The sequence below is a fragment of the Echinops telfairi genome, unplaced genomic scaffold, assembly GCF_000313985.2.
Source record: "Echinops telfairi isolate 266 unplaced genomic scaffold, ASM31398v2 ScPeMD7_7424;HRSCAF=8462, whole genome shotgun sequence".
In the NCBI taxonomy this organism is placed as follows: domain Eukaryota; kingdom Metazoa; phylum Chordata; class Mammalia; order Afrosoricida; family Tenrecidae; genus Echinops; species Echinops telfairi.
Window position 1 is genome coordinate 33,382,904 of NW_022111324.1, and position 26,112 is coordinate 33,409,015.

Below are 26,112 nucleotides of genomic sequence, written 5' to 3' on the forward strand. Positions count from 1 at the left end.
CTGGCAAAAACTCCTCAAAATTTCCCTTTGATCAAACTACTACTTAATCCAGACAGTGATCACCAACCACCAACCTTCTGAGTCAGCGCAACTAACGCTCTTCTCACCACGCGCACCTGGAAGTTGTCTGTGTATTTCATTTTAAAAGATCTTAGGAATATATAATTCTTTACCGAATCATCTAACAAAACCAGTTTAAAAATAAAGTATTGCCATTATTCTATAATTTTACAAGTTTAATAATAAGAATAAAAGTTTTGTTAATATATTCTCAAGTGCTTTTCTTCCTACCGGAAGATATATAAAGCCTTGATTATCATATTATCTAATTGTGTCATCAGTTCATATTACAATTTCCATAAATATGAGCACAAAGTTTACAAAAACCTATTAAACAAAAGGCCAAGCTCAGGCAGACCCACAGCAAAGTTGTTGACTGCGATGATGGCTACTGGATTTAAGTGAAGTATTAGTGTAATATTTTTATCAACCTATCTCACAGAAGAGTAATTTACATTTTCTTTAGGTCATCTATATTATTTAAAAGGTAAAATCTAAGATGTTAACTTTTATAGGAATTATCACAACTGAGCAACGTACATTTTGCTTATTTATATAATTTTAAAATCATAAAAAAGAAATCAGAATTGGATAAATGTAATGAAGTTCCTACATAAAAAATGAAATTTTACCAACATACCTTGCAATTGAATCTTATTCTCAGGACTCTGAACCAGAACAGAACTGACAGAATCTAGGTTGTCATAGTTACTGCAGCCAAGAGGGCCCGTCCGTGTTTCAGTTACCTGAGGAACAAAATATTAATTTCATTATTTCAGTGCACTTTTGAATCAATGTAGTTGTCATACACTAATAAACATTTGACAATAAACACCATGGAACTCTGAGAAACATCAACAACACATACTGGTAATGCATACAGAGAAGCGCGCTGTGCTCTGTTCTCATTGCATTCTCTTCCTCCTAGCCAAGGGCGAGTCTTCAGGGCAAATAACGGAAACCCCCTCGGGTCAGAAGTGCTGCTCCTAGGAAGTCACGGCTTCTGCCTCAGCTCGAACAGTGACGAGCTCCTTAAGGTACGGAGCAAGGCGGGACGGATAGGAGAATTTTCTGTTTGCTCTCATCAAGGTATCAGAGGTCTTTACCTGGCTACTCTGGCTGAAAAAATATTTTTCGCTTCTTAGATATCTACAAACTCCTCTTCTTTATAGTGGCATCAGAGTCTGATTTTTTTTTTTTTTTTTGCTTTTCCCCAGCAGGCAGGTTATTTCATCTGGGAGTTATGCATTTTAATTCTATGCCTCTGGTTATCTTTACACCTGATTCACTTGATTAGAAAAGTTTCATTTCTCCTCTTGGATTAATGGATGTTATCTGTCCTCAAGGTAATCTCCTGAAAAAAGACCCACACAAAGTATCTCTTGATGACGTCTACCTGTTCCCCTTTACTTTTTCTATACACATATGTGTGCAGTACACATGGTTAGCCACTTTATTTCATGTTATTATTTATATTACATTATTGTTTATATTATTTCATATTAAAGTGATTTTTTGTTCCCTCTCCATGGGTGTCTAGGATACAAAATAGCACAGGATAAGGAAGCTAAGGTTGGAATTTTTTCCTGGGTGTGATTAGCAATGAAAATAGAATACTTAAGTCACAGCAGTATATCTGTTATATTTGTGTTTTTAAAATATTCTCTGACAGCAAACACAATGATCTTTACAAAAGGAAACTCAGATCATATGACCCCACTGATTTTCATCCCTACAATGGTTTTCCATTTCAGCCAGGATAAAACCAGAGTCATGTTTAAGGCTAAAAAGACGCCTTAATACCCAGCCTTTGTAGTTCGAACGCATTTTCTCCTCATCTCTTCCTCATTCACTCTGCCCTTGTCCTGCCATCTTGCCTGTTCCTCAAACAAGAAAGCATCCTTTTGCCTCGAGGTCTTTGATTTGTTGCTCCTGTTAGGATCCTCTGTTTGAACTTATTGGTCACCTCACTCCTTCTTTCCAGTTGTTTCTGTTATCGCTCACTACTTGAGCTAGTCCGTTTAAAATTAAATGCATATACCTTCCTATTCTTTTCTCTTTCATACATATTTATTTTCCCATTATTTGGCTTCTCTTTTTCTATAGTACAGATCACCTTCTAAAGTGATATAACATTTACTCACTCATCATGATTATTATTGATACCTCTCATTAGAATGCAAGTTCCGCACATACAGAGAATATTGCCTAATTTGTTCATTGCTGTATCCCAGCAATGTGTTTCTTGTGTAAACATATCGACATTTACCAGGTTAAAGAGAAATGGTAGAGAGAGGAGTAAACCATAGCAAGGAAAACCCTGAGACCCTTATGGAGATACTAAAAGTCTAAATTAAGTAGTTGAAAAAGAAAATGTATTGTTAAAAACCTAAAATTGAGAAGAAGGCAAAATGGTGAAAGTGTAAGTTGATGGAGATAAACGTGTCTGAAAAATTTAGCATAAATAATGGCATTTCTATATGGAACAAGGAAGCGCCTCGTGGAGAGCATCATAGGAACGTTGGTTTTGAGCACTCTCATGCTGAGGTGCATGGGACCCTTCCTGGGAACAGCGAGACAAAAGAGCACGCAGGCAGCTCTGGTTTTAGAAGCAGAGCCAAGGACTGGGTTTATGAGGCTTCCATTCACAGATGATAAGCAAAGACATCTCACGGTGACCCTACCGAGCTGATACAATGGCAGTGGGTTTAGTTTGGTTCAGAATAAAAGAAAAGTAAATAAACATGATAGTTCAAATGTATTGAGTATATGTCCAATTTGGACCACGGAGAGTCTGTCATATTTTAAACTTGTGTCTAACTTCTGGGAAAGTGTGGCACCTTTTCTGGACTAAATGTTCTCTCTAGTCCACAAACCTCTCTCAGGTCAACATAAGCTAGGAAAACATTGCCATAAAGATGGAAAAAAACAAAAACGTAAGAGATTAGAGAACATAAAATATTAAAAATAAATAAATTTAAAATTGGTTTTATTTTTTTCAATAATAATAAAAAAATATGAGGAACAGTCAAAATGTATTGCTAGCTAGCAGGGTTTAAATATATAGATGCATCAGTTTATTCGAGATAATTTTGTGATTAAACAGGTCTCTGCAATTCACTATAGAGAAATTCCATCAATAATACACACAGTAGTCCTCACCCTATTAGAGTGACTTCAAAAATAAGCTTTCTGAAAAAGAATAATTCTGAGGTCAGAGTTAATACCAAAATTTTAGTTTCACTCAGATGGACAGCTTAAAAAATCATTGCAGCTTTGTATCAAGTTTATGGAAATATTACCCACGTAAAATAATAGTGTTCTAATAGATCACGTTTGAAGGAAGGCTAGAAAGACTTCAAAGATGATTTAAGTTAGAGAAGTCTGATCAGAAAGTTATGGCAACTGTTTTATAGCAACCAAGGGGCGTTATCCTGATGGATTTTTTCATGGACATACAACAATCATGGAGACTTATTGTGAAGAATTTTTGTTTTATTTTGTTTAATTAAAAAAATGCAATGGTGATAAAAAGTTAAGAAAAGTTTTTCCAAAGAATCTCTTTTCTTCTTATTATAACAAAGCAACTATCCATTCTTCTAGGGTAGCAAGTGCCGTTCTAGAATAAGTTCATTGGGAAATCTTACCATACCCACTCTATAGCTCATATCTTGCTCCTTCAGTTTTCATTATGTTTCCCAAACTAAAAGAACATATCAAGTGCACATTATTTGAGTTCCATGATGATGTCAAACTGTTTCTTTGACATACTGCCAATGAAATAGCTCAGACTTTAGGGGGAAGGCAAATATTAGAGAAAGGGAAATACCATATGTCAAGAAAAATAGGTTCACCTTCTGATGTTTTGGTTTAATAAGAGGTTTACAAGAATACTTTAAAAATACCTTTTGCCCACTTGGTATAAATGAAAAGAAAAAAGAGGAGCCAAATTATTATACAAACACTTCTGTAAAGATACTAACTCTGTTAAAAATGAATTATGTAGACAGGCTACCTGTACAGATCTTTTGCATATCAACTTCTACGAAAGTTTGGTCCTGGGATCTCCATATATAATATGTGACAGAACAAGTTATTTGCCTCGTGCAATATATTATCTGATTTCTTGACAATTGCTTCCACGAAAGTTGATTGTGAATTCAAGTAAAAAGAAATCTTTCACAACTTGAACCTTTTCTCTACCTACAATTATGTCAATGGGCACAATTGTGAGGATTTTTGTTTTATTTGTATTGAATTGTAATCCATATGGAGGGCTATATTCTTTGATCTTCAACAATTGTTTCAAGTGTCCCTCACATTCAGCAAGTAAGACTATCATTGGCATGTCATAACTTGGTAAAGAACCACCCTGCAATTTTAATGTCTTTAATACCATGTTACTCTCCAGTTTCTAGGAATAATTGCCCAGCATACAGATTGAATGAGCATGATAAAAGGATTTAGTTTGACACATAACTTTCCAGTTTTTGAACTAGGCAGTATTTCCTATTCTGTTTGAAATATTTTGTATCTGAACATGTTCCCCATGAGCACAGATCTGTGTTCTGGAATCCCCATTCTTCTTAACAAAATTTATAGTTTTTAATGATACATATAGGTGAATATATTTGCATAAATTACCAATAGTTAAATATATATATTTTTACTAGTGGATTTTAGGGTTTTGAGCAATGATTTACAGCATATGAAAATATTTTAAGCAATTTATATATTTCACTTATTTCTGAAGGGAGAATTCAGAAAGCCAGGGGAGCCTTTACAACTTTGAGAGGTAATGTGCAGAGTTCTGTCTTGAATCCTAAGGACAATTGCAAGGATTGTATTGCTAGGAAGTTTTAGAGGAGTTGTGCAGTGCATGTCCCTGGGGCTGGCTCAATGGTTTATGTGTCTACCTGTTAACTAAAAGAGTAGACATTTCACTCCATCCAGAGGTACATTGGGTGAAAGGCTTAGAGATAACTTCTAAAAAACAACTGTAAAAATCCTGTGGCGTGCAGTTCTACCCTGACACATGTGGAGCCCACATAGTCACGGTAAATTTATATTGGCTAAATGGGAACTAGCTTTTATTATGTATACAGGTTAGCTACATGTGGAACATATCTGAAAATTTCACAATTTTTTTCTTGAAAAGCTGACTTGTAAATATAATAATTATGGTCTTGATTACTATGCTTGTTTATAAGTAACTAATTAAATACATTATATACAAAAAGTGGTTTATCATTTATCTTATATCTAGTTTAGGCAGCAGTTATATAAATAAAAAGTATAGTTTGAAGCTTATTTACATAAAAATATTGGTTACAGAGCTTATTTAAAAATAAACAATCTTTGATATTTTGTGTTAAATTTCCCTAAACTCTTACACATTCAAAGGATGTTATTTCCCTTACAATGCCAAGGTAATCCAATGAAGTTGTGAAATTAATTCAACCAGGATTTATTCGAGAAAGAAAATACAATTTGATGAAAAACATTAAAAAAATAAAAACAACAAAAAAGTTTGACAAAATCTACTATATTGCTAAATGGAAATAATGTAATTAAAGGGGAAATTTTCTTGTTAAAACATAAAGGTAAAGTGTTTCTAATCCCAATTCTAAAAATACTGTACAATTTTTATATAGGAGCTGTATCACCAGAAAGAAGCTCCTTACTTATAACTCATGCAATGTAATTACACTATGATTCCTAGCCCACAGTTACTATTTCAAAAAAATGTCAAGTTTTACTAAGCTGTTCGCTATTAAAATGTAAATGCACAATGATCCATTTAGTGGTATTATCTTTAAAATTTTCCACACCGAACCTCCTAATCAAGGTAATAAGACCATCATACTTTTTCTGATATCAGAAATGGAGATGATGTTTTATCTTTAGATAGAGCTGAAGTGCCTGCATTTTAGATCATCGCAATTCAAACTTGCCTTGCAATGAGACTATAAACAAATTTTGTTTGAGGTCACACTTTATGAGAAGCTAAAACACAGCATAGTAGCAATATTCCACATTATGACTAAATTTTAAGTAATGGTACGCAAAATAAGCAGTTCACTGAGGTGTTGTTATTACTAGCTTCTGTTCAATCGGTTCCTACTCATATGTACAAGAGACCGAAACACCACCCAGTTCTACACGATCCTCACAATTGTTATGTTTGAACCATTGTTGTAGCCACTATGTCAATCCATCTCCTCCAGGACATTCATCTTTTTCCACTGCCTCTCCACTTTACCAAGCATGAAGTCCTTCTCCAGGGGCTGGTCTGTCCTGACAACATGTCCAAAAATATCAGAGGAAGTCCTTCCATCCTTGTTTCTTTTTTATTATTATTATTAATCATTTTATTAGGGGCTCATACAACTCTTATCACAATTCATACATACATCAATTGTGCACATTTGTACATTCATTGCCCTCATCATTCTCAAAATATTTGCTCTCCACCTAAGCCCCTGGCATCAGCTCCTCATTTTCCCCCTCCTTCCCCCCTGCCCCTCCTTCATGAACCTTTGATAATTTATAAATTATTATTTTGTCATATCTTGCCCTGTCCCGATGTCTCCCTTCACCCACTTTTCTGTTGTACGTCCCCCAGGGAGGAGGTCACATGTAGATCCATCCTTGTTTCTAAGGAGGACTCTGGGTCTGCTTCTTCCAAGATAGTTTGGTTTGTCTTTTTAGCAGTCCATGGAACTTTCCATATGGTTTGCCAGCACCACATTCAAATACATCAATTCTTCTTTGGTTGTCCTTATGCAACATCCAACTTTCACATACATATAAGACAAATGAAATACTATGGCTTAATTCAGCATATCTTAGTCCTCAGTGAAACATCTTTAGTTTTCAATAATTTAAAGGAGGCTTGTGAAAAAAAAAAAAGAGAGAGAAAGAGAGGGTTCTTGTGCAGTGGATTTACTAATGTGATGTGTAGTTTAGAATAGAGAAATCAATAGCAACAACAAAGAAACCAGGTTAAAAATATAGTGTGTGTCTACCTCTGTTACAGAAGAAAAGAAAGTAGTCTATGACAGAGAAGTAGAAATATATTAGAAAACTTCTGGCACTGTCAGGTAAACATAGAATTTATAATCTCAAAATGAATTCAAATCCACCAATTGCTCTGCAGTGAGATGAAATCATGCAGTCCTATTAAAATGCAGCATCTCAGAAACCCAGTTTGGGGTTGCTATGAGTCAAAATTGACTCAATGATCGTGGGCAAGCGACCTCATTTGTAAGAGGATGTCTTTTGTAGCCTGCGGGCTTCATTTTATGGTTCAATGCCTTTTCCTGAAGATGTACGAGTCACACAAAGCACTACCAGAAGAATGTCAACATTTAAGGGTAAACTGCTCCAATTCCATGTTGTAGAATACGAAATCCACATGTAATAGTTGAAATCCCTAACAATTTTTTATCATTACTTTCATCCAGGAAAATGCACTGTCTATAACTAACTCTTTTCTTTAAGTTTTTGCATAATTTTTCCACAAGTACCTCACAAATTCTATTATTTGAGGTCTATTTCAAATGGCCTTATTCCAAAAAACAAAACAAAACAAACAACACTCACAAAAAGCTTCCTATCCTTTAACTATGTACAATACTTTTAAATGTTTGATAAAACTATAAATGAGAAGATTTAAACATTTTGCTCATACTGTATTATCAATGTTTTGACAAATCTTCCCAATGATTCTAGAGAACTGATATTTATCTATTATAAATGCATAGTAAAATAAAGATATGTTGTTCTATCAATTTTCCTTATAAGGTTGTTGATTTTAGGATATTTCTGTTTGGTAAAAATATTGGTCAATATAGAATAATCCATATATCAAATTAATTCGATACCAGATTATATAAACATACATATTTCAGGACTAAGATAAACTTGACCCAAATGACGATATATTCAATCTCCTCGTATGTAGGTGAAAGCAATACCATGAATAAGAAAGACCAGAGATGCATTTGAATGATGATGTTTACAAAAACTATTAAATACACCACAGCCTTTCAGGGGAACACGTATATTTGTCTTTGAGGAAGCACTGACAGAATTTTTCTTAGAAGCAAAGATGGTGGAACCTTGTCTCAAGTGCTTGGCCATGTTATCAGGAGGGACCTCTCCCTGGAGAAGGAACTCATATTGTGTAAAGTACAGTGTCGACAACAACAACATAGGGAATCCTCTCAGGAATGGTTGGACACAACGGCTGCAACTTGGTCTCCAACATAACAAAGGGAAAGGTGGCACGTGACTGGTAGTGTTGGATATGGTTGTATCTGTGCTTTCTATGAGTTAGAAGTGATTCAAAGGCACACGAACCTGTGCCATCATGAGTTGTCAATGGAATCAGGTAACAGGCACCAGAAAACCCCAAACAAACCGAAAAACGTATTGTTGAGAAAGAGTGGGGGGGAGGATCAGAGCAGAGACTCAAAACCCATCGGCAGACAATAGGACATCCCCTCACAGAAGGGTCACAAGGAGGGGGTTGAGTCCAGCAGAGTGCAGTAAAGCACTGATGAAACACACAATATGCCTCATGATAGTGACCCCAGTCCTGCCTTTCAGTTCTGCTAGACCGGAGCATGTACACTGGTACAGACAAGAGCTCACGGCACGCAGAATTGAGGTCAGATAAACCCCTCAGGAACAGAAATGGGAGAAGCGATTCCAGGAGGGTAGGATGAAGGGGAGGCTATCGCAAGGATCGATGTATAACCACACACACCTTCCCCGAGGGGTACAAAAGACAGAAACCAATGCGGAAAGAAGATAGTGGTTGGTGTAAGATATGAAAATAATAATAATTTATAATTTACCAAGTGGACATGGGGGGGGTGGGTGAGAGAGGGTAAAAAGAGAAGCTGATACCAAGGGTTCAAATAGAAAGTAAATGCCTAGAAAATGATGATGGCAACATCTGTACAAATGTGCTTGATACAATTGATGTATGGAATATCATAAGAGCTGTAAAAGACCCAATAAAATTATTTTTAAAAACAAAAACAATAAACAAAGGCATTTAGCAACATAACAATAGCAATATTTCTTAATGATAATTTATTCAAGATTTCTTTTGGTTGTTAAGCTTACGGTGCTTGAAAAACATGGTAATAATATATGAGATTATTAAATTAAAAATGTAATATTCAAATCCAAACCCTTAAATTATGGAGAAATAAAAGTCTAGTTAGGAACATTATTTTTAAGTAAATTTTAGATATATTAGAAGCAGTATTTTCCAAAGTTAGAAATATATTTTTTGAGGAAGTAAATACAATTAGGAAATAAAAGGCTAAAATATCATTTAATATCTAAGCCCTTTATATTGCCAAACTTTTTTTTTATATTTTATGGAAAAAATTACAGTTAGAAAGCTGTTTGCATTATCTCTTTACTTTTTTAACTGTAAACGCTATTCACATTCATAGATAATATATAGAAGATTACAGATATTCCACAATTGTAAACAAGTTCAAGGATACTCAGTGAACTTGAGTTAATTACAACTCTTCGTTACCTTGTAGGACTGAATACTACTGACCCACGAGCTTTCCTAAGATGTGAATCTACAGAAGCAGACGGCCACATCTTTCTCCCAGGAAGCAGCTAGTGGATTTAAGTCACTATGTTTTCACTTATTTTTTATTAAAGTTGAGCTCTTAACCACTGTGTCACGAGTGGTCTTAATTGATTGGTAAATATTTTATTTTTAGTTTGAAATCTTCATTACAGAAATTGCTTTAGTTAATGTATGTGACTCTTTTGAGAAACTCTTGGAAAAAATGCAATAGCAGCATAAATAAAATTTTAGAGCCATCAAGAGTATAATTATATAAATGATGTAATTGGAGCCCAGGGAGGTGATCAAGCTACCTTGGTATCATGTAAGAAAAATAAAAACTGAAACAAAAAACTGGAACTCTTGTCTTATAAATCAAATACCCATTCCAAACATATTATACTGACTTCCCAAGCTCTATTGTTAACAATATTTTGAAACTTTGCTTGGCTCTATCAATCTAATTCACTTTTGCTGTCTCTCCTGAAGAAACAGTTATAATAAAGCACAACTTAATTGGTGTGGGTTCATGTGCAAGTCAATTAGAATTGTGTAGTGTCTTGGGTCATTCTTATGAACAATAAATACTGTTATGAATGTGCTGGTTAATATAAGTTTGATAGCGTGCCAAATGAATAAGCTTTTCTTCTAAGTGTTAATTTATTAATGCTTTGAAATATAACTGCCTGAATATGCTTATATTCTTATTCGACTCCAGAATTTTAAAAAGCTAAATACAAGTGTTGATTGGTTTCTATTATGTCATAAAACACTATTCTTTCTTCTATTAACATGATATGGTAGACCTATCATTTTTAAATTTACATATTAGTAGAGCTATCATTTTTAATCGAGTCATATGCTTAATAAATAAGGATGACTGGAGAAGAATTGATGCATTTGAATTATGGTGTTGGCGAAGAAAATTCAAAGAAATAGAGCTGCAGTGTTGCTTGGACATAACAATGAGAAGACTTTGTCTCAATAACTTTGGAAATGTTACCTGTAGGACTAGTGCCTGAAAAAGACATGGTGCTTTGTAAAGTAGAGCGGCATTAAAACTAAAAAACAGAGGAAGACCTTCAACATGACAGATTGGCATATAGGTATAACAATGGGCTCAAATACAACAAAAGTTGGGAGGATGGCCTGGAATCTGGAACTGTTTCCTTCTTTTTCCTCTAGGGTGCTTTGAGTCAGAACTGACTAGCCATGCTTACCAACAACAACCATCTACCTATCAAACTAACATGAACCTCTAGAAAGGTCGATTTAACATACACACACACACACACAACATATATTTAGTATATAAGGTCTGTACATATAAACTATCAACATGTTCTATAGTTCTTTTTTAAGTGTACATATACATATAAGAGGATTTCAAAGTTTGTGGCAGAATGGAAATGAAGGATAATAATATTTTCCACAGACTTTTTGAACCCCCTCATATGACAGTGCCTTCTGACAGTTTTCATTTCTCCCAACTGTATTGAATTTTACAATTTAAAGTGTTTCTTTGTTAATCACTAATTAGTGATATTTCACTAATTTTTCACTATTAAATTTCACTATTTCACTAGTAATTTCACTATTTTTCTATATATCATGAGTCAAAGTCAATTAGAATGTATTATTAGTCTTTTATCTTATTGCATTATTCTGGAGTTTCATTTTACAATAACAAAAATTTAAGAACATTATTAATTGCAAAAAAGCTTTAAAAATAATCTTGTGTTGGATAAAACATTTCACTAGCAAATAATTCCTCAATTTATAAAATTAGTGTATGGATTTTAGTAAATTTTATGTAGAAAGTGAGCACATTATCGATTAAAATATATGAGATTATGTCCATGTAAAGTTTCCTATTATCTCCACATGTAGTAACATTTAGTGAATTACACACAATCAATATAGTTCTATGAAGTATACTTTGCCTTGCCAATATTTTCTTGAACATGCTCCAACCAATTAATGGCAGTTAAAAATAGTAAATGATGTATAATCAATATTCAAAGATTCTCAAATCTTTATACAACAATATAAATAGAATTCAATGCAAATTCAGTGTAAATGAACATATATCATTGTCAATTACTTATCCATTCAAATGACTTTTTGTCATTAACTATTTCCCCTAATCTATGTACCCATAACTTCAGTCAATAACTTCTTTTAATATATTAGAATCATTCATCTAAGGATCACATTTAAAAGAATACCTAATTAGAGGTTATACTTTAGGAGATTTAACTTTTGAAAAATGAAGACAAATATGTGATTCAAGAGAAATATTAAGTAATAGCGAATCAACCCACGACCACATTGCCGATGTTGACTCGGATCGCCCCTATTGGACAGGATAGGATTGCCCATGTGAGTTTCCAAGACGTAAGTGGTTTACGCAGGTAGAAAACCAAGTTTTTCTCCTGCACAGCTGCTCTTGGCTTCTAAATGCTGATCAATGCATACACAGTATGCCATCAGAGCACCCAGGAGGACCCTGTATTAAATAATACACATGCACTTAAATATCCCTCTTTGGGGAATGATTGCATGCTTGGCTGTAACTGAAGAGTTGCCCATTGAAAACCCCTAGCAGTTCCATGGGAGGAGGCCTATTACTGTCTGTTCTATTCTGACTCAGAGTGACCCTGGGGGGCCGAGAAGCACTGCTTCATATCGGCTAGTTCTTTCATATTAGCTATCACTGTTTCCCAAAGTTTTTTAGAATGTCGCAAATCTTTAAAGAAGCAGATTGCCATTTTTTAAATCTTTGCTTATGAATAGGCTGGTCAGTTTTCAAACTGACTGTTCAGTTTGGCAGCTAATCGTTAAGCACTGCACCAAGAGGCCTCTTCATGAGGGGTCCTTATGAGAGAGACGCAACTTAAGTCATCTTGGAACAACAAGACCGCACCTCTAAAAAAATTCACAAATAATCAATACAAATGTGGATTTTAAAATATAATAAAATGAGAAACAAAGTAGTTCCAACATATATTTTCATAAGGAAAACTATTAAGGATTGAGGAGAGTCACATTCAAAATAATGCACACGTTTTAGTTGCGTGTTAAACGGAAGACAAATGCTTCAGTTCAGTTTCACTGATTTTCACCATAAGTCTAAGTCTGACTGTGATGATGGACCAAATTTTTATACCTCACAAATTGTCAGTCATCAAAATCAAACACTCACACACTAACAGTATACACGTGTAAACTTGTAGAGAGAATCTGAGATTGTGTTTTAGAACAGAGACTAAACCATAAAATTATACGCAGGGCTAATACAGAATTTTCTCCGACTCTTAGAATATCTATTTAGTTTGAAATGGAATAAGGTAACTAGAAAAGTCTTCCAAATAGCATTAGGACTCTTTTGTGCTTAAACGCTGTTACCATGGGATAGAATTGTGTCACACTCTCTCTTGGAGAAGCCAAGAGTATAAGCTCACTCCTACAGTTGCTATTTTGATTTATATTTTAAAATACCCTAACAAGCACGGCAATCACTGGAATGATTAAAAAAAACCAGCTTTAATTAGGTTCCTAACAACATGAATATACATTTAGAAAACTGAAACTTCTTCTAAAATATATATTTGTACTCTTACCACATACTGCTGTATAAGTGATGATCATGTGTTTCATTCTGTGAGGTAGCAAGGGAGATTATTATGATGCCACAACGGGTTTAGAGGTTTCTGATACTTTCCCTTTTAATAATAAAAATAATAAGACCTCATGGCCCCAGGGCAATTACAAACAGGAGAAACAGATTGGCGCCTGGTTCTGGGCCATGTATACTCCTTGCATTTTGTAAAGTGTTAGTAGGTGACCACTACAACTGTTACTGCCACTGTTGAGGTTTAATGTCACCTCTCCTGGACCAGAAAAAAAGTAACATTTGGGGGAACTCAGGTGCTTTATTGCTTCAGACAAAAACATAAACATCATTCAAAGCAGTATATCCAGGTTCATTTTAGAAATGAAAGCAAACCAAAGAAGCAAACCATTCAATGGCTTTATTTTCTTTACTGTTCTTCCTAAAATGTCAGTGTTTTGTTTTTTTTTTTTAGTTACTGAAGTTACTAAAATGAATTCAAAATTTAAAATGCCAATAAAAATAGAAAATATTTCCAAAACCAACTTCAGGATGCAAATACTATTTTCTTGATGGTTTATACTAAAATATCACATAAAGAATTAGTATTTTATTAACATTTTAACACTCAATTATCCCAAGTAAACAAAAATACAAAAAGTTACATTAAAAAGTAAGCAATATAACAGTCATTCAACAACAAAAAAATGAGATTTTCCTTCAATAACAAGAGAAAAATGAGATTTTCTGAAAGCCTCAATTAATTTCTTCAGCCCAGATTATCTCTCTCTTAGAGATGCTGATCCCTAATTGCATGGACTGCTTCCTGTGTGTTTATTATAAGTAAATGCTCTCACTACTGCTGGACCCAGCAATGCCAAACGCTCGCTCTACCTCAATGTGCTCTCACAATCTTTTGATGAAATAAACAAGACAGGAGTTAGATTGTACATCCCAGAATGTTCTAACTCACTCAAAGAAGTCCCACTAAAATCACAAGCTCAGGCTCTTGCCTAGATTTATGGGCAAAGGGATATGTGACGGAGCCTGGTCCATAAGGAGCCCTGTGCTGTACTCCTAATTTATTTCAACAGTAGATTTCTAAATACCCCAATCTGCCCAATTGGTAATCATCAGGAGTTTCAGACAGGCAGTGAACTAAGAGCTAGTGCTCCAGATGATACAAAACTTTTTTACTGAATTGTCTATTTTGCTTCCTATTGACAGAACAACTGAACATGTATGTAGTGCTAGGGAAAAAATCACCTTTCACCACAGAAGAGGACAAGAACGCCTGAATCAAGGATGCCACCAGTCCATCACAGCCAGTAGTGCACGTAGAGCTCACCAGGGGACAATCTGTCACTGTCCAAAGGCCAGCCCATGGTTTCTATACAAAATGATGTACCATAATAGAGATACTCAAGAAGAAACCATATCAGAAATAGACTTATCTTGTGTCCATTGTTTGAAAAAATGATTTTATTATTATTTATAATATTTTTCATTCTTTAGCTTAAGTAATCATATGGTGTCATTACCATTAAACTATTTTTACACAAAATATTGTCTTACCCAATTGATGATTCTATATTTAGTATTACTATTCTGAAATATTTATTAAGATGTTCTTACAACTTTATATTAAAAGTGCATAGGTCTTCATTATAGCCTTTTAAAGTTTCAGCAATACAGTGTATTTCAGAGTTCTTAGGCTTATTAGCAGCTTCTGACGTCAGTTCTCTTTTTTATAAAAGGACATCTACTGCCTGTGCACAGACTAGCCAAACCTTCACACTGAGGCTGTCATATTCTTCCACTTGTCACCCAATTAAACAAGTGCCCGAGAGAACTGATGGCACAGCATACAAGAAATCCAACAGACTTGGAAGTGATTAGAAAGGCAGAGTGGATTTCTTGTTTAAAATGGTCTTTACCAAGAGAATTCTGCTTCCATTTTGTTCTTTAAAATGAAATAAATTGGCTATGCTCACATAAAAAAGTTAAGATAAAGTCCTTTAGCAAAGGATTGTCACTAAATTCTAGCACACATACACACACACAAGTAAGTATAACAGCATTGCTATTAGGATCTCAGTTCATATGTGCACAGGTTTATTTCAAACACAATGTCTGTATCAGTCAGTTCTCCCAGCAGTATGCTTGTGTTAGTCTCATTAAGGTACCTTCACAAAAGAGTATAATCAAAACAGTGGCTTTCAAGGGATCTTCTTAGCCAAGTAAAATCAAGACAGAAAGGTCAGCTCAGAGGTTATGGTTCCAAAGGAATTCTTACAAAGTGGGAATTCTGATACATCACTTTTAAGGAATGAAAAGCAGTCATGGAGGATTTATCAAGGAGCTTTAAGAAAATTGAAAATTACATTGGTGAGAAACAGTCCAGAAAAATCGCCCTGAGGAATTTTTCTTTCTGACATGTCAATATAGTTGGCCATTTTTTTAGGGTTACCTAATACCGTATCTCCCTCTGCTCTACAGCCCCGATCTTGCTCCTCCCGTCTTTTTGGTTATGGGGCCTGCGGTTATCTAAGTCAGAGGCAACTTGAAGGCACCTCACAACAATGACAGATTCACAGTTGCTTTCTCCAGACATTTTTATAACTACCTTAAAGTAATTTCACAATCAATATACTGGTGCAAAAAATTCTTTAATTTTATTTATTCTTAGTGGTCTTTGGATCAGCTTCTGGTTGCCCCTAATAGGCTGACTTTGCTCTCAGGCTCTAATCTGGGCCATGAGCTCAAGAATGATCTACCCTGGAGTATGCTATTTTGGAGCCTCCCAAAGATAATTACCTGAGTAAAGTTTCTGACATATCAATAATAAAACACAAGGCAAAACCAAGAAATTCATTACATAGACAAATTTCAATATTTTATTTGGGTTATGTAACATTTCATTGACTGGATTTATATGCTTATGCACAAAAAATAAAAATATGCAAACACTCAAATATCATAGCAGACTTGAAAGCATGGCAAAGGATATGACTAAAGGCAGAAATAAAGAATTTAATTGGAAAAAAATTCGTTTAATCTCATTATAAATGCTGTAAACATGACTCTTCAAAAACCAGCCAAAGCAGTTGGCCAGGCAGACTGCAGTCTCTACGTGCTGAACACTCTCCCACGCCGGAGCCTTTGCCAATGTTTTGTCTTCTGCCTCTCTTTCTCTCCATGCTGTCATCCTGCAACACATCTTTCAAAAACAAGTTTCTATTTTTCGGATCACCCTTGAAAACTCCTCTAAATACGAATCAATCAGTGTTCTTCTTGTAAACTGGTTTGTGCCATACTCTATTTCTCTGATTAGATATCATCAGGCTAAAGGATTTAAAAGTGTACAAATGTACTTAACACAATGTATGTATGTATGTGCTGCGATAAGAGTGGACTAAGCCCCCAATAAAATGATTTTTTAAAATGTCCAGGATAAACGTTGTCATTTTTTCATTTATGTGGGCCTAGCACAAAGTATATGAGATACTAAATAAATATACACCAAATAAACTAATTAATTGTGTAGGTCTCTGGACACCAAATAAACTAATTAATTGTGTAGGTCTCTGGACAAATGTATACTAAGTTAAAGTACTGAACAAGTTAAAGGATCTTATGTGTATATTTTACTTTCATTTCTAAATTTAATAATTCAACTTAGAAATTGTTTTCTAATCTGATTAAATAAAATTTAAAATAACAACGATGTGCTTCACATTTAAAAGGCAGGGAATTATTTTTATCTTAATAAGCACCACAGAAAATATTAGTCATGTTATACATTTTAAAAGGGTGAAAGCAATTGATGATTGTCTTCATTTTAGATTATAATTTTCTATTGCTATAATTCAATTTTAGAAGTGTAACTTGGACCAAAGGTAAAGTTGTCTGAGAGTTTGAACGAAATGGCTCTAGGCATTTCGTTATGTGACAGTAAGAGTACATTTTCATACACCTAACTAAAACAGGCTCTAACCTCTTCCATTTACATAAGTCACCAATGACTAATGCTATATATTTTAAAGTTGACACGATCATTATATTTCTCAGAGAAACTTCTACATTTAAAAGAAAATATCTAACCATCTTTAAGATGACACAATTTTCCAATTGTGAGTCAGAAAATTGCTAATATGGAACTTCAGTTTAAAAGTAAAAGAAATACAATTAAGGTCAACTCAGACTTCTGTCTAAGCTAGCTAGAAAATCGATTAGGGCACAATATCAAATTAGTGCAACATTTTAGGGAAGAAATGTTAGTAAGTTGACTCACTTTTAAAATGAGCTTTAGACTTCGAAGTAAATTAATTTAACCTTCTATGATCCAGCTAGAATAAAAGACAGCAGGTGGAAAATATCATCTATGCCAGGCATATTATCTAGTGAGTTTTGATAAGTTAAACTCTGAGCTAATCTTAAGCAGTATGATGGAGACAATATCCATTAACATGGGATATAAAGTACGTCAATATTATATATTACTTTAAAATAGTTGTAAAATTTAGGTTAGTCTTCCTTAATTATCTGGTCAAAAGAAGTATTCATATTTTAAGGTGCAGTTATAAATTGGTGATTACTTAGAATAATGAAAAAGATAGATGTCTTCTCTCTGAATTTCTGTCAATTATACCTTATATTTTATTTTATTCTTTTAAATAATTTTATCAGGAGCTTTTACAGTTCATAATATCCCATAGTTCAATGATTGTATAATTCCACTCAATGGGATTGAATTTGAATGTGAATGGATTTGTATGTGAATGGATATATTGGATTGTATAAGACATGGCAAAACAAACACACCTTTTTAAGGGAAAAATGATAAACAATATTGTGGGGAAAAGCTTCCTAGGGGTTCTGGTGGAGGATAGAGGGCACAAACGGGAGATGATATCAAGGAGTTCAACAAAAAAAGAGAATGCTTTGAAACTGATATTGGTAGCAATTGTACAGTACTGCTTAAGGTAGTTGAACTACAAGTTATATTTTAAAGATCAGTTTTATCCATTTATTGAAATGGTTTTGAATCTTTCTTTACTTACCTTTCCAGTTTCTATCATTCATTACCATTCTAGTCTCTATCTGTCATCACTCAGCTTAATGATGAATAGGCTGAAGAGGAAAGGGTCGTGAGCACTGTCTCACTCAATTCTAGAAAATAATTGTTTGTAGGACAATACTGGTTATCGGACGCTAGAAACGCTCCACATTCTCAGCAGTGTTGTTGCTTGTTAAAAAAGTATGCAGAGGTTTCATTTTGGCACACTGCCAACTGTATTAAGACCGTAATCTAGTTAAATCAAGAAAAATCATTGAGACGCTATATTATAAGAATTGTTTAAATGAGGTTCCTATCAGGAATATAGAGAAAAAAGATGGAAATCAGAGTTAAGATCAGACTTATAAAAGTGCATGGGGAAATTCTATTATTTTTCAGTATAAATTTTCCATGAACTTTTTGAAGACCTCTTGTATCTGCACAACTCATTGACTAAGATTAGGTATATAAAATAAAAGGAAGGGAAAATAATGCGCAAAACATTAATTCTTATGCATTTAAAATGTGAAATTATTGTAATAAACCCTTGAAGCCTGCGTGGTAGTTCATGGCCCTTGAAGCCGTGATTCTTTATGTGATGTACTAGAATTCTGTGGCTGTATCCCGTTTTGGCTACTGTTCTCTATTGATGAATGGAGTAGGGTGGTAAAACCTGACTTCAGTAGAGGGTGTAAACCAAATCACACCCTTTGTTGCCTTGAGGAAATCTTTAGAACTACTTTAATAGAGCGTCACATCCAAGATGTGACCAGATGCAACAGAGATTGTGGCATGGAGACCCAGAAGAGTAGCCCCAAGCCTATAGGGTGCCATCTCCTCATCTGACCTGAGACTATAGGACTCCAGCACTGTGTGACAAAGCAACCGGAGGGCTGGCTTCCTGGACCACAGAGGACCATGTGGCCGAGAGAGTGAAGATCACAGAGGTACTTGGCTGCTCACTGAGGAGAGGTCTTCCTGTGGACTAAGAACTTCATACTTACTGGTGACTGATCGTGATTTGTGATACTTATTAACTTCTCTAATAAACTCATTTAATTGCTAAGTATTGTGTATCATCTGTGTGTGGCTGTTGCAATGAACTGTCTACCCCAGCATAGACGCAGAGTGCCATGAGAGGACTGGTTGCTGTCCGAATAGGGTAAAGAAGGCTGTGAGGTATCTGACCTCTGCCTCATGGCAATAAACAAGCCAGAGAAGGTCAGATGCAGCCAGTCACCTTAATGATAATTTTTGAAAACATACTTTTAAGTTTATTGAAAATATTAGCAACAAGCTTGTGTTTGCAAATGAGATACAAATAGCCCTTAATTTGTGAAGAATTGGAGTTAAGGATTGTTTTTATTTTGATGCAGCTATTGTTAATAATATGTACTGCATCCAATGTTGGCACACATTATTTCCTCATGTTATCATTCAATGACACATAAAGTTCAGCTTTATAAAGATACTAATAAATCGCAATAATAATGACACCTGAAAAAATTAGTTTTTCTCTTACTTCAGAACCAGCTTACCACTAAGTCATTGGGACAGAACCCTATTGAGTTGATGATTATCTATAAAAGGATGGATTCAGAAGTTGTCAATGTAGAGTTCATGGTTGCTAAAATATGCAACATATATAAAAACCATGTTCTTTGAACAAATAGTATTGTTGTTAGGCAGTCCGATTTTATGTCAGCTTAAACATATGTGAAAATATAGGGAAGTAGCTCAACCTAAATATCAGGTCACATTCTGATGATGCCTCCTTGAGAATGGGGCCTCCTGATAAAAGAGAAAATGAGAATCCCCACACCTCTGTGCCGAAGACCTTTCTATTTTCTGGGACCCACTATCTGCCTCGAAGGCAATCCCAAGTGGGATGCTGAGCCTGGGAACCATTCACTGAGCTGTCTGTGCCCTGCCATATTCCCACCAGCATTATATCCAGGGGAGTCTGCACCCACTGGCCTGTGGTCTCCCTGCACCCAACTTAATCATCCTGCATCATTAGCCTTCAGGTACTTGAGTCTGAAGAGGGCTCTAGCTAGCATCACACCCATGGACTTGAGTTACACTGGCCTGGGATGACGTACTGATGTAAGATAACTTCTTGACATTATTTATAAAATCATTTCTTACGCATAATGAGTGTGAATGGTTTTGTTTCTCTAGACAACCTTGCCTAACACAGTGCCATTAATTCCATTCAGTCTCATGTGACAGTGTTGTTGTTAAGTGCCATGTATAGTCTGCTCCATACTGACCCTATGAATAACAGAATGAAACACTGCACAGTCTGCTCCCTCCTCACAATGGACAGTCAACCATTGTCCTCATGACTGAACCTATTGACCCAGCCACTGTGTCAATCCATCTCATTTAGGGCCTTCCTTTTTTCAGCCCCCCACCCTCCACTTTACCAAACATGATGTTCTTCTCTAGGGAATAGTTCTACTGAAAAGATATCCAAAATATATAAGTTGGAATCATGCTCTCCTTGCCTCTGAGGACCACTCGGGCCTCACTTCTTCCAGCACAGATTCAGCCGGCCTTTAGCAGTCTGGGGTATTTTCGGTCTTCTTCTCTAGTGCCACAGTTCAAATGAACTGATTCTGTACCGGTCTGCTTAGTCAATGTCCAGCTTTCCCGTGCATTTCGTGCAATAGAGATTCCGAGGCACACCTTAGTCCCCAAAGAAACACCCTTGCTCTTCAATAATCTAAATAGACCTTCTTCAGTAGATTACACCAATGTAATGTGTCTTTTGATCTCTTGACTGCTGTATCCATGAGCATAGATGTGGATCCAAATAAGACAAAATCCTGGACAACTTCAACCTTTCCTCCATTTATTATGGGATGTTATTACATGATGTTCCTTAGTGGTCCAAATGTGAGTGTTTGGGTCTTCCTTACATTGAATTGTAATCCACACTGAAGGCTACAAGCCTGATCTTCATCAGTAAATGCTTCAACTCCTCCTCATTTTCATCAAGCAAGGTTGCATTATCTGCATACCATAGGAGTTCATAAGCCTTTAATCCAGATGCCTCACTCTTCTTCATATAATCCAGTTTCTCTGAATGATTTCCTCAACACATAGATTTAACAAGTATGGTGAGAGAATGCACAGCTGACACGCACCTTTCCTGTTTCTAAACCAAGCAGGATTCCCTTGTTCTGTTCACCCAACTGCCTCTTGATCCATGTCCAAGTTCAGAATACGCACAATAAAGTGTTCTGGAAAGCCCTCTCTTCTCAAGGTTATTCACAATTTATTGTGGTCCACACAGCTGAATGCCTTTGCATAGTCAATGAAATACTAGTAAACACGTTTCTGGTATTCTCTGCTTTAAGCCAAGATCCATCTGCCATCAGCAATGCTATCCCTTGTTCCACTTCCTCTTCTGAATCCGGCTTGAACTCTGGCAGTTTCCTATCAATGTGCTGCTATAACTATTATTGGATGATCTTAAAGAAAATTTTACTTATGTGTGATATAAATAGTATTGTTTTATAGTTCAAGCACTTTGTTCAGTCACCTTTCTTTCAAATAGACATAAATAGGAATCTTTTCCAGCCAGTTGACCAAGAAGCTCTCTTCAAATTTCGTGGTAGAGATGAGTGAGTACTTCCAGTGCTTCATCAGCTTGCTGAAACATTTCAATTGGCATTCTCTCAGTTCCTGGAGCCTTGTTTCTGGTAAATGCATGCAGTGCTGCTTGAAATTCTTCCTTCAGCACCACTTGTCCTTGTTCATATACTAGCTGGTCCAAATATTATAACGGTCCTGACATGGTGGAAGGTCAAGCAGTTCTTTTTAGTACTGTGTTTTTTTGGTATAGTATATTCTTTATATCTTCTCTTGATGCTTCCTGAATCATCCAATATTTTGTCCATAGAATTTTTTTCAGATTGAAAATGGAGGTGTGGATTTTGTCTTGAGTTCTCTCAGTTTCTGAGGTGCTGACTGTGTTCCTCTAATTTTAGGACTTACACATTTCATTATAATACTTGGCTTTCATGAGCTACCCTCTGAGATTGTCTGTTCAGCTCTTTGACTTATTTTTTATTCCATTTATTTAAGCTTCTCTATGATTAATAATGAGTTTCAGAGTCCTTTCTGACTCACACTTTCCTATTTTCTTTCTTCCCTGTCTTTGTTCTTTCTTCATGAGTGACAGGCTTCGTAGTCTCATCAGGTCTCCTGTCATCAGTGTTGAATTCAGCTAATCTCTTCTTGAGATATTCTCTACCTTCAGGTGAGATAGACTCAGTCAGTCGTATCTTGACTTTCATGTACTCTTAAGATTTTTCTTCAGCTTATGCTGAAATTACATCTGAGAAATGGATGGCCTGGTCCACATTCAGCTCCTGGTCTCCTTTGAGCTGGGCTATTGAGCTTCTGTATCATGTCTTCCCACAGATGTTGTCAACTTGATTTCTGTGGATTCTTCGTGTTTTCATTTCATTTTTGATGGCTTCCAATTTTCATAGATTCATACTTCCTACAATCCAAGTTTGACCATTAACAGATTTTTACAGCACTTCCCCCTTGCCATGTGTCATGTCCCATTCGCAAATAAAGATCCTGACGGCTACACCTCCCTGGGCTTCACCTGATTCACTTCACCTGGTTTGATTGATTGCCCTCTAAGAAATCGGCAATTCCTCAGTCACAGTTCAAGTGCCCTCGGACTTGGAGACCCATTCTCAGGCAATACAAGTGGTGGCGTTCCGCTTCCTTGGCTTAGACTTTATTCTCCCACATTGCTTTCAAGTGATGCATATGACTTCTAGTGGCTTCTTCTTCATTGTCTGTTTTTAGTCTGGGAACTTAGCTTAAACCTGTTCACTTTGAGTGATCCTGTTTTCATTTGAAATACCAGTGACATAGTTTCCAGCATCTCAACAAGCTACCACAAGCTACCACAGTGCGACAAACTGACAGACAATTGATGGTTCAAATGTTAGTAGGGTCATATTTACATAGATCCCGAGAAGTTTAAATTTGAAAAATGCATGTAGTGGGTTCATATCCTTTTACCTTATTTATTCAATCTGTATGTTGAGCAAAAAAATCTGAGCAGTTGTATTACAAGATCAGGCATCAGCAATGAATTGATTAATAATCTGTGATATATATATATATATGACAATTATTTTTGTGTGTCAAAAGCAAAGAAGACTTACAGAATTTGCTAGTGAAGATTGAAGAGTACAGTCTTCATGATGGATTGCACTTGAATATAAGGAAGAAAACAAATCCTCACAAATAGATTGATAAACAACATCATAGTAAATGGTGAAGACATTGACCTTGTATAGGATTCTATCTACTTAGAGCAGCATTCTACGAACATGGAATGAGTATTCAAGAAATTAAACATGTTACATTGTTTGAAATCTTAGGCTTTGATGCACACTGATGCACAGCTTTCACACTGTTACATTCATCATCTTGCCACCAGCAGAGTACCTTTTTCATCAAATTCTACAAGAGGTCTGCCGATGTTAAAAACTTTACATATTTTATAAAATGATAACTGGCTACTTTCCCAATTCCCACACTTTACTGAGAGAATGCCAAGCCTTGAGCATTACTTTGGTTCAAGAAACACAAATTTCCCTCAGCCCTCAGGCACTCTAATGTGTAAAAAGGGATTTTTTAAAAAGTAAACTATACTAAAAAAAAAAAAGCAAAGATGTGATTTTGCTGGCTTAGGGGCATCTGACCAAAGCCATGGTATTTTGAATTCCCTCTTTTACATTCAAAAGTTGAACAACAGTCTTTAAAATAGAAAACATTGTTATGTATTTGAATATTCTGTATACAATGAACTCCCAGAGAAGAAGCAAATATGTCTTGGAGGAAGAATACCAAAATGCTCCTTTAGAAATGAGGATGGTAAGACTTCATCTCAATTTTATCAAATCATCACGAAAGATCAGTCATTGGAATAGGTCATCACATTAGTAAATCAGAGGATCCAGAAAAGAGGATAAAACCCTCAACAGGATGTATCGACACAATAGCTACAAATGGCTCCAACATCAGCCATTATGAGGACAGCATAGGATCCAGCAATGTTCTATTCTGTTACCCATAATGATGCTCTGAGTTCTAGCTAACCAGATGTTATAAGGGGAGAACATAAAGCACATGGTTTTCTATAAGCTTGCAGATAATTAAGTTAGTAAAATATTTCCTTTGAAGACAAGACTTCATGAGCTCTCACATTATCCCAAAGATAAAATGACATCCAATCTGTCTATCTATCTATCTATCTATCTATCCATCCATCCATCACTATTTTTTTTCTTGAGTGGGAAGAGACTAGAGATTCATACTTTTCCAAATTTCCTTTAGCTAAAAATAAAAATACAGGTTATAATAACAATTTAGGTAAAACTAAAGTTGGCTATCAATTCATTGAAATATAAAAGTTTTTGATGCCTAAGAACTACCTTTGTAATCTTCTACAAACCACTTTTCATAATGGTTACATATACATAGTTTGCAGCAGAAATCCAAGTCTCTATCTCAAGTGCAGGGAGTTTCCATTAGTTCCAATAGATATGTTTTTACAATAATAACTTAGTTCTAATAACCTCTCTTCCCTACGTCTTCTTTGGTCCTTTAAATCATACTCAAATTTCTTTGGAGGGGGAAAGGGTACCTAAATTTTACCTACTCTCTTCCCGATGTCATTTCTTCTTCTTCTGGATTACCGCTAGTTGCTGAGTCCTTTATGTATCTACTTCAACTTGTATTTATAATTATGGATATAATCATATAATATTTACATGGCACTTTATATGCCAAATACTGTTCTAAGCACTTTAAATATATTTACTCTTTTTATCTTCATGACAACCCAATGACCAGAGTGATATTTTTATCACCTTTTGTAGACAATTAATCTGATACATACAGAAGTTAGTTCATCTGTACAAGATGAAAAATGATAGCTATTGGAATTTGAACACCAACTCAGGTGTATGTGACTCCACTATTCTGTTCTGTTGTCTCTTTTCAACATTCTGCAAGTTGTTAAAACAGGTATTAGACACAAATCTTTTGGAAAGAAGGAAGTAGAGGACCTTTTATCAAGTATTTGTCTGCTGAACAATTAAATTGAATGCATTGAAATCATGTTATGTCTAATAATGTTAGATTATCATCTTTAGATGCTTAGGTTAATGCATGTAAGGACAATGTGGGTGTGGTAAATGTAAATTGTTGTTCTTTCATTGAATTTAATATGATGTTTAACAATGGTGATATTTAGATGACTGTAAGTCAACTAGACACTCCTGGCTCGGGGTGGGGTCAGGGCTGAGGCTGTGGCCTTGAGGATGTGACCTTCTATAAGGAGGACCACTCTGTCACTTCCCCTTCCTGTCCTGCTGGCAGGGGTTCTGCCAATGAGCCTGAGAGTTGCCGGAGTCCTGCCATATTTCCACTGACCTTGGATCTACAGAACTCTGCACCCAAGAGCCTTGATCTGCCTGCCTCCTTCATTATTGCGTGTGAATGCATGCATCTGAAGAAAGAACTATGGACTTACGGACTTGAGTTGGACTGCACTGGGATGCTATCTTGATATTTCTTCCTTTTCTTTTGTTAATTATTTCTTGATATTCAGCTATCTCTTATACATATGAGTGACTGTGAATTTGTTTTTCTAGTCAACCCAGTCTAACACAACAATATATTTTAGTTTATTTTTTAATCATGAGAAACAAGAATTTATAATGCATG

The 26,112-nt window shown here is 35.4% G+C and overlaps 1 protein-coding gene across 3 annotated transcripts in view; it reads right to left on the reverse strand.

The window, feature by feature from the left end:
* Positions 1 to 26,112, reverse strand: part of BRINP3 (BMP/retinoic acid inducible neural specific 3) — a 524,991-nt gene that overhangs the window by 199,180 nt on the left and 299,699 nt on the right. For all 3 annotated transcript variants that reach the window (XM_004706659.2, XM_045298252.1, XM_045298251.1), the window contains exon 5: positions 701 to 806. In XM_004706659.2, the coding sequence (XP_004706716.1) occupies positions 701 to 806 (106 nt within the window). The remainder of the gene's footprint in view (positions 1 to 700; positions 807 to 26,112) is intronic.